We start from the raw sequence: 14,960 nt of genomic DNA on the forward strand, positions 1-14,960 counted from the left end.
AGTGGTCTATAGGGTGGGAAGGGCATCTGAGAACTTGGCATTAAGAACCAGAATTTGCAAAGGGGAAAGGTTCTCATTGAGGGGATAAGACTCCTTTGCTTGGCTGGCAGATTTTCTTAAAAGTCTTCAGTCAGAAGGCTGCTACATTTTCTTGATAGACTTTTTTAAGAAAAAATATTCACAACCTGATCTTGTTCCCTTATTAAGTGATCAAGAACTCTTTTTTTTTTTTTTTTCTAATACTGAGCTCAGGGCTTCCCACTTGCTAGGCAAAATACTCTACCATTTGAGCCACACTCCAGCCCTTTTTTGCTTTAGTTATTTTTCGGATAGGGTCTTGTGTTTTCGCACAGGCCAGCCTTGGATGGACCTTGATCCTCCTACCTATGCTGCCGTAGTAGCTGGGATCACATGCATGCATACACCTGGCAACAAGCAACTCTAACTATGACAAATGTTTTTTCCCCTTCAGCCCTAGTCAACCAATGTCTTGGTAAGGCTTATTTCCATTTCTTCATGCACCCCACCCCAACTCCCAAGGTCTTTGATCTATACAAAGAGTGCTAGTTAATTGAGTTAAGCTGGGTTTCATGGTGCTACAAAGTTGGTTTCCAAACAACTTCAGGAAGAGAATAAGAGCTAGGGCAGAAAGAGCCTGTGGTCTTGAAAAGGATTCAGCCCAGTTATGGTTTTCCTGGCCTCTGGAAGCCTACCTGCACTCTCTTCAGAATAAGTGATGATAGGACCTTGTGACAAAATATGTATTATCTTTGCTTTTCTTGGGAACTTAAGTAGAAAGTAAGGGAAAAAATACCCATTACAGCAAAAGTCAAAATTCCAGTTAATAATAAGACCAGTCAACAAAATTTAAACATTAGCAGAGGAAGTCTGCTAAAGGTTAACTCTGCCAAAACCAAAATGAAACAGTATGCTCATTAGGTGAGCTCAAAATCTCCCCCTTAGGTTTCAAGTGTTAACAACTGTTAAGTCCTAAGTGCTAATTTGGTAGCAAATGGACCAGATTTCTGTTTTCTTCTAGCTAATGTTAAAAGTGGAATGTCCAATTATTTCCAACATTTAGCTGGAGTTTGAGTTTTAGGCATTATAATTTTAACAACTGCTAAGGAGAATATGGCAGATGCCCCCTATTAGTTACTCTCAAACTGAGTTTTGAAATGGCAATGAAACGAAAGTTTTTTTATTGAGGTATGGCTCAGGTGAGGCCCCAAGTTCAAGTCCCGGTACCACCAAAAGGGGAAAAAGAGTTTTTATTATAGAAAATTTAAAAGCTAGGTTCAAGTAGAGTTCAATGCGCACCCATGAACATATTATGCAATGTTAACGATCATAAGTTCATAGTTAATTTTGTTTTGTTTTTTCTGCCTACCCATTCCGTCTGCCTCTGTTTTGAAGCACTTTCCAAAGTTGCCTAATTTCATCTGAAAATATTTCAGTATGTACCTCGAAAATCACACTTTCTTAAATACAACCACAACACTATTATCACATCTGAGGGAAGTGATTCTTTACTATTATTTTTACTCATTCCATATTCATATTTCCCAGTTATCTTCTGTATTTTTAATTGCTTATTTGAGTCAGGATCCAAGTAAACTCCATATGTTACCATTGATCACAATGTCTACTATGTCTCTTCAGACTCTTGCTTAATCTTTTGGTTCCCTCCCCAAGCTTTGGATAATTGTTTTTTCCTTGAAATTTTTTTTGTTGCAGTATTTGGTCATTTATTCTGTAGGGTTTTTATTTTGGTTTGTTTTATTTAATCCCATCAATTTAAATCCTTCCCCTATTTTAATGATTGAAAACAAGCTAAGCATGTGCCAGTGCAAGACTAAGTCTCATCACTGAACACCTTGTGTTTACTAAGTATTTTCAATGCATCTTACCATTTTAACCCACAATAATCCCAGAAGGATGATGCAATCACTCTCATTTTACACATACGAAAGCATCAGAAGGTTAAAAGACTTGCCCAAGGCACATCACTGAAGAGTAGGCCGCTTACTCAACTCTTTCCAGCTCTATAGTTCATGCGCAGTAGAGAGGTCAGTTGAAAAAGTCTCCTGGACCTGGAGTCCTGGAATGATGCCAGTAGGAAGCTCTGTCCCTCTTTGTGATCAGGACACTCTGAGGAGTCACAAAGAATGGACAACCCACCACCCTACTTTTAAAGAATTTATCCAGCCAGGTATGCATCACTGAAAAAATACAAGATATAGGGACACTAAAACATCTAGAGGTAAATTATGGCACAAGGGCAACTTAATCTGACCTAAGGAAACGTGCCAAGAGCTCTGAAGGGGCACATCAGAGAGGGCCAGGCGGGGATGCATCACAGAGAAAGCAGGTATGAAGGGCTTAAAGACTGGGAGAAAAATGGAGAAATTTTTAGTTCTGCTTCCTACACTGCTTACTTCAGAGATCATAGAGATCCTCCCTCTATCTTTTAGGCGAATGAAATACAGGCATCCAGGTGCTATCAATGAACACTTAGTCTTCAATCCAAACTTCCCTCCCAGCTCTTCCTCAATCTACAAAACGTCCCTGCAGCTAAAAACGTGATTGAAGATGTTGCCAGATAGCACATTGACATTTTAGCAAAAATTATACTCAGGCTCAACATCCCTAATCTGAAAATCCAAACTCTAAATGGCTCCAAAATCCAAAACTTTTTGAACCTCAATATAATGGCCATAAATGGAAAATTCCACACCTGACATCATGCAATAGGTTACATTCAAAACACAGATGCACTAAAAATATTGTATGAAATTACATGAAACATAAATGGATTTCATCTTTCCCATGGGTCCTATCCTCAAAACAGTTATTACGTATATATGTATATATATATTTATATGCAAATATTCCAAAATCCAAAATCTAAAACACTTCTAGTCCAATAGAAGCTAACAGTAACTACATCATCCTTATTACTGAGGATTAAATAATAGTGATAAAGTGCACACAGCAGTGCCTGGCACATACTAAATGCCACATATAAATATTCATTAATAAAAATAAATAACACTATTGAGTGCTTTCTGCAATCTAAGTCCTGTTGATTTGGTATCTTAGTTACATATTAATCCTCATGATAATCCCAGGAAAAAGAAATTATTATAATCTTCATTGTATGGAAAACTGAGCCCAAGGAAGTGAAATAACTTTTTTGCCCTCACCCAGAAATTGTAGGGCATACCAGAATTTAAATCTGCCTTACTCCACATTCTTTCATAGAAACAAAGGCCCAGCTCTAATTCTGGTGCCTCCGCCCCGCCACTACTGGCATGTGCTTTCACTTGTGTGCACGCTCTCCAGAGATTTACACTTGTGACCTGGACCTCATTAGCTACAGAATTACTGCTTAAACAGGTCCAGAGGCCAGTTGACTTGATTTTACTCTCTTGTCCCACTCTCTCCCGAAAGAAATCAGACTCTGGACCTTGGTGGGGGGACAGTGAGCTGGCTGCAACAGCCTTCGTCCCATTGGTGGCCAGATGTGGCCTAAAAACATGGTAAGACCCAAACCTCAGTCCATCCCTGGTTCCTGGATGACACCTCACACTGACCCTGTGTTTCTTGCAGTCATGTTTCGTCTCTATGATTCGGATGAGAATGGACTTCTGGACCAAGTGGTAAGTTCTCACTCTAAATATCCCTAGTGGAGCTGAGAAAGGCTTGGGGGTTGGAGAGCAAGTGGAGGGAGGACCTGAAAATTCTCAGTTCCATCTTTGTGGGAATTGCAGTGTCTTCATATGGGGTGCAGAAATCTGAGCCAAGTCCCCCACCTTCTACTTCCAAAGAGCCAGCCTTTCAGAGCATTCATTCCAAACTTGCTTTTTCACTCCAGAAGCCTGGGACTACAAAGTCTCAGGATGGGGAAATGTTTTAGTATTTCATCTAATTTAACTTCTCCATTTACACACTTTCCCTGAAATTTCTTGCTTGGAGCCTTGGGATCAAGAAAGGGGTGGGGGAACAGAGAGGCAACAAGACCAGGGCATGAGGGTAAGAAGAAGGGAGATCACTGCTTGAGTCTAGGAGCTTGGTTCTGTCTGCTCTGAGCACACGACCCTATCCCACTGCACCTGAGAAAGCCTGCACTTGCCTCACCCCTTCAGGAAGGGGCAGGGACAGTGAAGACCACAGAGAAAAAGGAAGAATGGAAAAGGAAGAAGGCAGAGGAGGTATCTACACTCAGGTCCTGTAGTATGACTGGCAATACCAGTCACAGCTCATTAACAAGAAGGTTGAAGTGCATAATGACTCAGACTGGATGAAGGAAAGAACGAAACAAGTCCACTAGACCAACTGAGTCATCCCAATTCCTTTTAAACCCAGGTTACTTTCTCCCCCTCCCCAGCCACATTGCAGTAATGTGTGCAGAAGCCTTTAGGAGGACAACTATGGAATCACAGATCTCAAGCACTTAGTCAACACTTATTTACTGGATGTCTACCATAGGTCAGGTGCTGTTCTAAGCACTGGAACATCAGTGTAGCATATTGATAAAATTCTATTCCCCAAGCTTTCATTCCAGTCCAAGCATCAACACTGAACAGAAATTTAAAAAATAAAAATGTTGGGAAGAGCCTTCCTGGCAGAGGGACCAGTCAGTGCAAAGGTCCTGAGTGGTGCCTGGGATGTTAGAGGATTAACCAGATCCCCCAGTGACAAAAACAGGTGAAGTGAGAGTGAGGAAGTAATTAGAGATGAGATCAGAGGAGTTGTGAATGGGCTGTAGGGGCAAGGATTTTGCCCAGTGCTTTGGGTCTTATGGGTGATTGAAAGGTTTCATCTTTGACTCTGGAGAAACGGAGAACAATTGAAGACTGTAAGCAGAGGAGTGACATGACTGACTCATGTGTTAACAGAAGCACTCTAACTGCTCCATTGAATAGATTCTGAAGGGACACAAGCAGGAACAGCAGTTAAGAGGCTGTTGAGACAAGGTATAGCTTTGCACAGTGGCAGTATTGTAGTCAATTAGGTTTAATGGAGGTGTGATTATTGCCAATTGAAATAATCAAGGCATGAAATGATGCTAGCCTTGCACAGGGCAGAAGTATTGCTGGTGATCAGAAGTGGTTCAATTCCAAGTACATTTAAAAGGTAACATTGGTGGGCTGAAGCAAGTCTTGAAAGAGTTACCTGATTCAACTTTCCCCTGAAATCCTGATGGGCTCTGACTTCTCTGTGAATACTCCTAGTGAAGGGGAGGTCACCCACTACCTTCTGGCAGCTGTCCCACTGCTGGGAACCACTGTTAGAGAAAGCTTGCATCCTGCACACAAAGCATCTCTCTCTGCCAGACAACACAATACCTGCTGCTCTCTCCTCCCTCCCCCCCAATCCAGGAGGGAAGCCAAAGTAGACTAACCTTCACATCCTCCTTTCCCCCCATCCCTTGGCTCCTTCTGCCCTCTGTAGAAAGAGGGAAAGTGGAAAGCCAATTCCATACACTGGGCATTGAAGTATTCGATGGTGCTATCACATCTCCCTAAAATCTTCTCCAAGCTAAAGTTTCCCCATTCTACATTCTTTTTCATAAGACAGTCTTAAAAATCTACTCTGGACAACCTCTAGTTTGTCAGTTCCATTCTTAAAATACCACACAGAGCAGAAGCTCTCCCTCTATGACTCAAGTATCCAAATGTAGCCTGACCAAGGTAGACATTGGAAAACTAGTCCTTTCTGAAATCTGCCCATGGTCCTATTTAGACTGAGTCTAACTCTTGGTCCCTGAATCACATTTTCTGGTTGAATCTTGGATCCAAGTAGATTCACAAGCTCTTTTCTACTGGAATCTGCCCAGCCCTGACTTCACATTTCTGCCCACTTCCTTGCACTCATCTACCACCCTACCCTGTAGTTTTGCTATAGATTATTTAATTCAAATTATTACTTAAATTTAACTGAAATACCATTTTAAAATCCCGGTTGTGGTTTAGCTTGCTTGTTTAAATTCATATTCTACTTGGTGGAGGTAATAATTCCACGCACATGCCCACCCAGAGAAATCTTACTATGAACAAGTTAGATGGTACATGAGATGCAAAACTTAATACCAAATACTTCCTCAGTTCAATATGTTTCAGTGGGTCCCTCTGTGCACTGACTTGTCGGCACCCATATCTGTGAGGTTTTATATGTAGCCTGACCTTCGTACCAAAAGTCTTGCTCATCAGCCAAACATATCCCTTATGAATTTTCACATAGTTCTGGGGTTGAGGCTAAACCATAAAAAGAAGAGATGCCAAAAGGAATATAAATCTGAGCTAGGACCAACACAGAAACAAACCCTCCATCCAAGTGAAGCTGACCCTACAGAAGGATAAATGGATCCCAAATCGCTAAAAACTGCGGGGATGAGGAATGATAAGAAAGGAGAGGAGAGGCCTGCCTTGGTTTGGAAGTATTTGTGGGAGCTACAATAACAAGGGAGAAAAACAGAAGGACTTCCTCTGCTTTTTAAGGACAGATTAGTAGAAGGAAGGTGGGTCCAGGAAGAGGTCAGTGTTCTGTGAGCTTTCTGCATACCTCTGGCTTACCTGTTCACCAGGCTTTGTGGTCAAGGTAGAAACAAATAGTGCACAACCTTGTCATGAAATGCCAGTGTATTGCACCCACTTCTCAGGCTCTGCCACGTGCATCTTCTCATTGGGTTTAATTTTGAATTTTTCTCTTAACAACTTAATTTTCAGTTTTTCTCTTAACAACACACCTTGGCTGCCCTTGATATTTTTTCTCATGATGTTTTCAGGAGATGGATCGCATTGTCAATCAAATGCTGCATATAGCCCAGTACCTGGAGTGGGATCCTACGGAGCTAAGGCCTGTGAGTGTCTATAAGCATGGGTTGACTCCAGAGCAAGCTTCCAAGATGTTTACTGTGCAGGTGCTCCCAGACTTGTCCTATCAGTAGCTTCTTTGAAGTTCTATTCATAGACTTCCAACTTCTCTGATAGGTAGGATATACACAGCAGCAGCAAAAAGCACAGATGTAATGAAAATCATAGTTCCTTCTAACCTTTACACACCTGAGCTAAAATTTTACAGCAGGATTTCGTAGATCAAAAAATCTAGAGCCAGAAACAATTTCAGAGTTTTCTCTCAATCACAGATGTTAATAACAAAAATAATAGCTTTGGGAGAATCTTATGCATCAGGTATTATATTAGACACTTTGTATACATTTTCTCTAATCCTCACTACAGTGTTGCAAGCATAGCAATATTATTTTCATTTTTACAGATAAGCAATCCAAAACCCAGAGAATTGGAGTGACCTTCCTCTCTCAGTCCACTCAGTCATATCAGGACAAATTCAAACCTAGAACCCTAATCTCCTCACTACTAATCTGGTCCCTCACAACTGTACTCATTGTGAATAACAGGGGAAATGGTTAAAGGAGAAAATGGATAATACAGGACCATAGAGAATAAAGAAGGCAGAAGGGAGGGCTAGTGGAATAGCTCAAGTGGTAGAGCGCGTACCTAGCAAGCATGAGGCCCTGAGTTCAAATCCCATGCTGCCAAAAAAAAAAAGAAGGCAGAGGGAAGTCAAAAAGTCAAGAATGAAAATGGACAATTGTGTTCTTTGGATTCTGCAGATATTGAAGGAAATGTTGCAAGGGATGGACTACGACCGGGATGGCTTTGTGTCTCTACAGGAATGGGTTCATGGAGGGATGACTACCATACCTCTGCTGGTCCTCCTGGGGACTGACGACTCTGTAAGTCAATAAACTAGAGTTCAAAGATCCCTGTCATTCAGGAGCATCAGAATCCATGTTAATATCTCTGGCTTCTGCCCTGCATTTCCCAAAGGACGGCTCAAAAGTTCACTATTTTCATCCCTGTAGCTGTTCATGTCCAAAATATATTCATTCATTCGACAGACAATTGCTAAATTATTACTGTATTAAAGTATTGTTCTGTGTGCTGTGAGGGGATATAGATATGATATTTACCTACAAGAAACTTATCCTCAATCAGGAAAAGTGCAAAAGAAACTTTAAGGAAGAATCCCATCTTTTCAACAATTAGGTTTTAAAATGCTAAGAGAACTGGGAAAGGAAGGAAAGAAGGAAAAGAGAGAGAAAAGGAAGGAGGGAGGGAGGATGAGAAGGAGGGGGAAAGAGAGGTAGAGGAAAGAAGGGAAAATACTTTTCTGGTGTGGGGGTTGCTTTGTGAATGGTCCCTCATTTAACAATGAAACAACAGATAAAGTAGGTATTTTTGTCCCGATTTGCACAGATGGAAAACTGAGCAAAGAAGGAGTTAGAATTTTTACCTGACTCCAAAGATCCTGGACTTTTAACATCCCACACATGAGAGTGAGACCAGCATGAAGGAGGGCATTTGACATGGCTCTGAAGAATACACAAGACTGACATTCCATTGTGTGTGTGCCTGTGTGCACATTGCTGGGGATCAAACCCAGGGTCTTGCCAAGCACTGCGCCACTGAGCTACATTCCTAGCCCTTGATTTTTTTTTTTTTTTTGAGATAGGATCTCACTACATAGCTCAGGCTGGCCTTAAACCACTATGTAGCCCAGTCTGGTCTCAAATGCACAATCTTCTGCTTCCATTTCTGGAGTGCTGAGATTAGAGGCGTGCTCCACCACACCCGGCTGATATCCCATTTTTGAGACTAAAGTTCAAATGAAGAGACCTAGGAGGATGTTTGATCTGGTTGTCAAAGTTAGCTGTGACTTAGCAGGTAGAAGATTGCAGAAAAGCAAACTTATACAAGGGAGAACAACTTGATCCAAGACCCAAATGAAGGAAAGTCCAGAGAAATCTCCTGGTTGGATCAGAGTAGGGGAGGCATGAAAAGGCTCATTGTGAGTTCAATGGTTATGACAGTGTGCCTGTAACCCAATCCACGGCATTTTCTGCTTATTTAAGTGAACTAACTTCCACACATGAGGTAGGAAAACTAGAACTAGTAAAAACACAAATGGTACATTAAATGTTTACCAGGTTCAAAGTGCCACCAATTCTTTGCATGGAAAGAACCCACGGCTTTCTAGCTGGAGGAGGATGAGCTTATTTCTTCAACACTCTCCCCAGTGTCTCCCCTAAATCAGCCGTATAGAAGACTATAATTAACATTAGAAAAGTGGAAAACAAAAATAATTAATAGCTTAGCTTTTGTTAAAAAGGGGGGGGAGGGTTGTGCATTTATTTTAAATATATGCTAAATAAAATTTTAACGTAATAATGTTTGGGTCTTCCTATTGCTGGTTTGGCTTTCTCAAACTCCGTTTATGACCACTGGGAAGTCTGGGGATCTCTAAGTAGAACATATGCAATACAATCTGTGTCCTGGTGAAGCTGGATCAGCACCCTTGCTTCAGGAAGTCACTCCCACATTGCGCAGCCTCCGCGTGCAGACATGAAAGAACCACACGATGGCGCTCTAACCCAAGAAGAAATGTTCCCTCATCCCACCCCCCCTCACCCCCCAGGGTCCATTTTCTTCTCACACCTGTAGAAGTAGTAGCTGAGAAAGTGGGAGTCAGTTGACTACATTAAGAGAGAGATTTTCAGAGGAAATGATAGTCCTTTGGACTACAGGAAGAAGCTAGATTTACTAAAGAGAGCTCAAATTTCCCTTCTGTTCCTGAAGGAAAGTCCTGGCTGTGGAGGGAGAGTCATGGTTATGGACTCCAAAGCCAGGCAGAACCCTGAGTTTGACTACTGGCTCTGTTGTTTATTCTGCATGTGGTCTTCGTCCTCTGAGTCTCTGTTTCTCATCTGTGGAGTAGGAACGAATCTACCTCCTTCCTTGTAACTGTATACTCTCTAGATATTTTTGTATCTCCTAGTGTCTGGTACACAGGAGAAGCTCAATGAAAGTTTTAATTTCCTATGTGTCTGGCAGTGGGCTAGGAGCTGTACTTAACATTATTTCACTTAATTCTTACAATAAATCCTCAAGGTAGATGTTTCCAAATGAATGATTCATTCAGTCTTTTGATGACGCATTAGTCATTTGTGAATGTATTTACGAAAGTGGAGACCCTTAGTTAAAGGAGCATTAATTCTATAAAACTCAGGTCTTGGAAGAAACAGCGTTTTGAGGTGGTAAGAAGGGATTCACCTGCCCTGGAAGAGGAAACTGACATTTAGAAAAGAACGCAGGCTCTTCCAGGGACCATCAGGGAAAGTCTTATGAAACAGGAGCAGGTCCGGCTACAGCGACCAGCACAGACGCATCGGTGCCCAGAAGGACGGATTAGGTTTGAGTCCACCGTATTGAGCTCTGAGTCCCAGGCCATCGATCTGAGGGTCACCTTCAGTTTTCACTGCCTTTCAGACCAGCCTGAGTGTTACTTATGACAGAGCCTATGAGAAAGGCTCAGGGATGGCACATGTAGGGTGGGATGTCCTAAAGCCACAGCCAAAAGCCACCAAGGGCTGTAAGGTATGGAACTTGGTGTTCCAGGGAAGGCTTATGACTGTGCGAGGCATGGTTTATGTGGGGTGAAGATGATTTTGCTGCTGAGCCAGTCAGAAGAAAACAATGTAATTTGCTTTATATTGTTCGATTTACTGTTTTATCTATGTGCAAAAAGTTGGTAAGTTGATACAAGTAGTACATTGTTTTTACTAAATATTTCTCCTGATTATAACACTAGCATACTCTCACCAGAGAAAGTTTGGAAAATATGGAAAAAAGTAGAAATTTAGAGAATAAAATAAATGCATGATGTTGTCAGCAATAGCTAACCTCAGGTGTCAGGTTAATAAGTTTTTTTCCCATTAAAGATCCTACTATATAAAATTGAGATCAATACTGCATCTTCAAATTTTCATTCTGATTTTTTTTCACTTAACGTTATATGATGAGCACATTCCTGTGCCATCAGCTGATTCTATAAGTATCTTTTTGATTGTCACCTATCATTAAGTCATATCATATGGGTATACCATAATTAACCTTTTAGAAATTTGGAGACCTTTAAGAAATTTCCAGTTTTCATTATTTTAAATAATGCTGGGTTAAACATCTGACAGCACAAAAAACGCTCATATGCCTTTTAAATTTTTCTTTAGGATAGTGTCCAAGAAGGGAAATTGGCAAATCAAAGGTTATAAACATTTAAAGGATCTTTAGAGTGACTAATGAAAGAAATAGATAGATGGATGGATGGATGGATGGGTAGATAGGTAGGTAGATAGATAGATAGATAGATAGGTGGGTGGATGTGTGGGTGGGTTAGTGGGTGGATAGATAGATATAGATAGATAGATAGATAATTTTGTTCCAACTTACACATCTGCCAGCCACGTAAAAGAGGGTTTATTTTACTGCCCCATAATTCCACTCATGCATTCCTTGATATTAATATTTGCTAATTTTAGAAAACACACACAAATAATTTTTTATTTGTACCTGAAACCACTTAAAAAGTGAGCAATTTATCTTCCAAATATGAGAAGAGAACTTATTTAAGGAAAAGCAGAACATGGACAAAGCTGTCCCTGGTTTCTTCTAGCAGGGGGTGGGGAGTTGCCAGCCAGCTCAGGGTCTCCCCTCTGATTACCCTGCAGAGCTCCAAGGGGGATGGGAGGCATGCCTGGACCCTGAAGCACTTCAAGAAGCCAACCTACTGCAACTTCTGCCACATCATGCTGATGGGTGTGCGGAAGCAAGGCCTGAGCTGCATTTGTGAGTAAACCTCCTCACGCCCTTCCCCCCAGGAACTGTGTACTCTGTGTAGCTCTGCACATGGTTGGTTGTACCATTCCAGGGAAAATCTAGGTATTTCTCTTCCCAGATTGAGGGACCATCCCATTATTCCAACAGCAGGAATAAAGCAAGGTCTCTGTGTCCTGTTTTGACTCTACCTGCCCCAAATGGGCAAGACATGTACTGTTGTTGGAGTCATGAATCACCAATCCTCTAGGGAAAGTTGCTGCACAATAAAAAAGCATTTCTGGTCAATGCTTATTTCAAGTGTATTTGGAGGAATTTATAGATTTTATAGATTTGTATAGATTTCTAGATTTCTAGATTTTATAGTCTATAAGTGCAATGGGAATTAAAATTATACACTTGCTTCATTTTATAACCCACTTAGGAAACCTGGAGGGTAAAGGAGAATAAAAAAATCACAAGTGAGAGACAGGAGGAAAAGGAGAGAGGGAAGCAGGGATGGCAAGCAGGAGAAAGAAATGGAGAGGAGAAAGGGGGATGTAAGGAAGGGGAGCAGAAGGAGAGGGCTGCACGAGAAGGCTTTGCGGGGACCAGAGCATGTGGGTGCGCACAGCCCTGCCGACCACCTCATGGATCAAACAGCAAAGGCTCGGCCCAAACCCACCAGGGGCTGAGGAGCTCCTGCAGGGAGGCCCCTCAGTGTGGTTCAAGTCCCCAAAGTGTCTCTTCTAACATGCACATGTGACCTTGGCCACAAAGGTCATTTAGTGGAGCTGGTCCCACAGTCCAAGCTGAGCAAGCATGAGCTGGTAAAGAAACAGTCCACAGAACCTTCCAACCCCATCCAAATCCACCTCTAACCCATTTTTTCATCCACCTGTCCTCATTCCTGTTAAGTTCCAGCCCTGGGGACCCCAGCACTTTGCATAATCATAGTAAGAACATGTTACCATGTAATAGTAGGATCATTCGTGGGATAGCTACTCTGAGCCAGCACACAGTGCTTCACACAAATATCTCATTTAGTGCTGTGAAATCCTGGCAAAGACAAAAAGAAGTCATACTCGGCATATTCTTGAGAAAACCCTAAATGAGAGGTAAAGCACTGTACCCAAGAACATATGGATTAGTACAAATGGCAGAGCTAGCAATCAGGCCCAAGCATGCTTTGCCCCAGAGACTGCGGCCTTTCTGTCCACTCACCAGCATCCCAGTGTACAAGACTGAAGCACTGCATAGCAAGCCGGGTGCTGCCTGACACTCCCCCTTCTGGGGCATTTTCCAGGTACCTTCCCCAGAAGAAGGCAGTGGGACAAGGTAGAGGTACAGAAGCAAAACTTGGAGAGAATCAGAGACTTTACTAGGGGAAGAATGAGAAGCTGTTGAATTTTCTTTAGGCTCCCTTGCTTCTCACTGGCCACTCAGCAGGATGTACAGTCCTTGGCTTGGGAGGGAGGGTGAGTGGATCTTTCCTTGGTGGCACTCACAAGCACCTTTCTTTTTCTTTTCTTTTTTTTTTTTTTTCTTTTCAGACTGTAAATACACTGTCCATGAACGCTGTGTATCCAAAAACATTCCTGGGTGTGTCAAAACATACTCAAAAGCCAAAAGGAGTGGCGAGGTTGGTGACACCTATTACCTTGTTCTACTGCATGGTGCCTCTGGGACAACACGTCCATCACCATGGGCTCCTGGGCAGGAAGGGCCTTTGGGAGCTTTCTCCAGTCCCTTCTCTGACTTAAGGATCTGCTTCAAACCATCCTGTTCATCCATCAATCCATCCAGCCTCGCCCTGTGTCCACCATGTGTCAGGCACTGTGCTAGGCTATAAGAAATAGTCCCTAGCCTGATCAAGCACTGGGTATTTGACAGGGATAGACAGACATGTAAGCAGAGTGCAAAGTAGTGAGGGGTGTGTTGTCATAACAGGGCCACATGGAATGTGCCCTTGATTCACAGAGGAGAAACCAGGGCATTTTTTTGCAAAAAAGGTGGCATCTGAATTGTGCCCTGAACCCATATCAGGAGACTTCCTGAAGCATCGAGGAAAACAAGGCACTCCAGACAGGGGCCTGTGTGCCCCAGGCATGCAGGCATGGCTTATACTAGGACCCATACTTAATTTGGTGTGGCTGGATGCTTAAAGGGAGGAGGCAGGAGATGTGCTCACACAGTGGCAAGATCCTGCCTGGAGAAGGTCTTGTGAGGACAGCTCAGGAATTAAAACAGTTTCCTGCACAGCTGAGGGTCACTGAGAGCTTCAGTGATTGAGTTTACTAATTAGGTGAATTATTCCAAGCATGGTGTAGAGAGAAATCAGAGGGAGGAAAATCCTTCCAGTAGTTAAAGCAGAAGGTAGTGCCAAGCCAAAACCATGACTGGGGTGGGCTTGTACTCACCAGCCGTCATGAGATCATGGCTGTGGTGAGCATCCCCTGGGACCCCCAGGTTATTGAGTATTTTGATTGTGGGCTTGACAAAGATAGAGAAGACAAAGGGATCATTGAGTTGTAATTTGGAGGTACTGCCACCCAGGACTTGGTGATATGGATGTAAAGGATAAAAGAGGGGAAGAGATAGGGAATGACCCCCAGGTTTCTATCTTGACCTTTGAATGATGGCATTTGCTGAGCCTACAAATCCTTAAAATTAGGGGATAGGTATTCTGTCTTGGTACAGAAGGAAGATTCCATTGAGGAAGGTGAGTCAGGAGATATTTAGCAGTGGCAATCGTACCCAGCCTTCCCACAAAAGGCCCCCTGAGAAAGAAGGGTGTCCCCAAGGACTTCTGTGCATGCCCATAGACACTGCATGGCCTCTCCCCTACTCCTTCTGCACCTCCCGGATACACACCGCTTCCATGCTCATGCCTTCTACCAGGACACAAGTGCGCCTCCTAGGCTCAGCCCTTGCTCACACTCTGTCTATCTGCCACACAGAAAACTATGAGGCTGCTGAGGGGCTGGCAGGGCACAGTCACAACCTTCTGAGCCTGCAGGGGCAGCCCAGTCCTTCACCACCTCTTCAGATCTCAGAGAGGTCAGAGAAGGCACTGCAGTGCTGGGGATTCAACCCTGGACTTGGTTGGAGTCAGAAGACCTGGCTGTGGGTCCCTGCTCAGCTGCTTGGAAACAGGGCAGTCACTTAACCTCTCTGAAATCTCAACTTTCCCATCTGCAAAATGGAAATAATAATAATAGTCTCAGAGAAAATTCAGTGTGACCATGTAGATGGCAAATTGATTAAGAGCCAGGCATGGTAGCT

At 42.7% G+C, this 14,960-nt stretch overlaps 1 protein-coding gene across 5 annotated transcripts in view; it reads left to right on the forward strand.

The window, feature by feature from the left end:
* The window catches only part of Dgkg (diacylglycerol kinase gamma), a 199,943-nt gene that overhangs the window by 68,474 nt on the left and 116,509 nt on the right, over positions 1–14,960 (forward strand). For all 5 annotated transcript variants that reach the window (XR_012447999.1, XR_012448000.1, XR_012448001.1 and 2 more), the window contains exons 7-11: positions 3,610–3,659; positions 6,788–6,862; positions 7,637–7,759; positions 11,591–11,708; positions 13,229–13,317. Coding sequence is in view for 1 of the 5 variants with exons in the window: in XM_074073594.1 (XP_073929695.1) it covers positions 3,610–3,659; positions 6,788–6,862; positions 7,637–7,759; positions 11,591–11,708; positions 13,229–13,317 (455 nt within the window). In the remaining 4 variants the exon portion in view is untranslated. The remainder of the gene's footprint in view (positions 1–3,609; positions 3,660–6,787; positions 6,863–7,636; positions 7,760–11,590; positions 11,709–13,228; positions 13,318–14,960) is intronic.

This window comes from Castor canadensis, chromosome 5, assembly GCF_047511655.1.
Source record: "Castor canadensis chromosome 5, mCasCan1.hap1v2, whole genome shotgun sequence".
Classification (NCBI taxonomy): domain Eukaryota; kingdom Metazoa; phylum Chordata; class Mammalia; order Rodentia; family Castoridae; genus Castor; species Castor canadensis.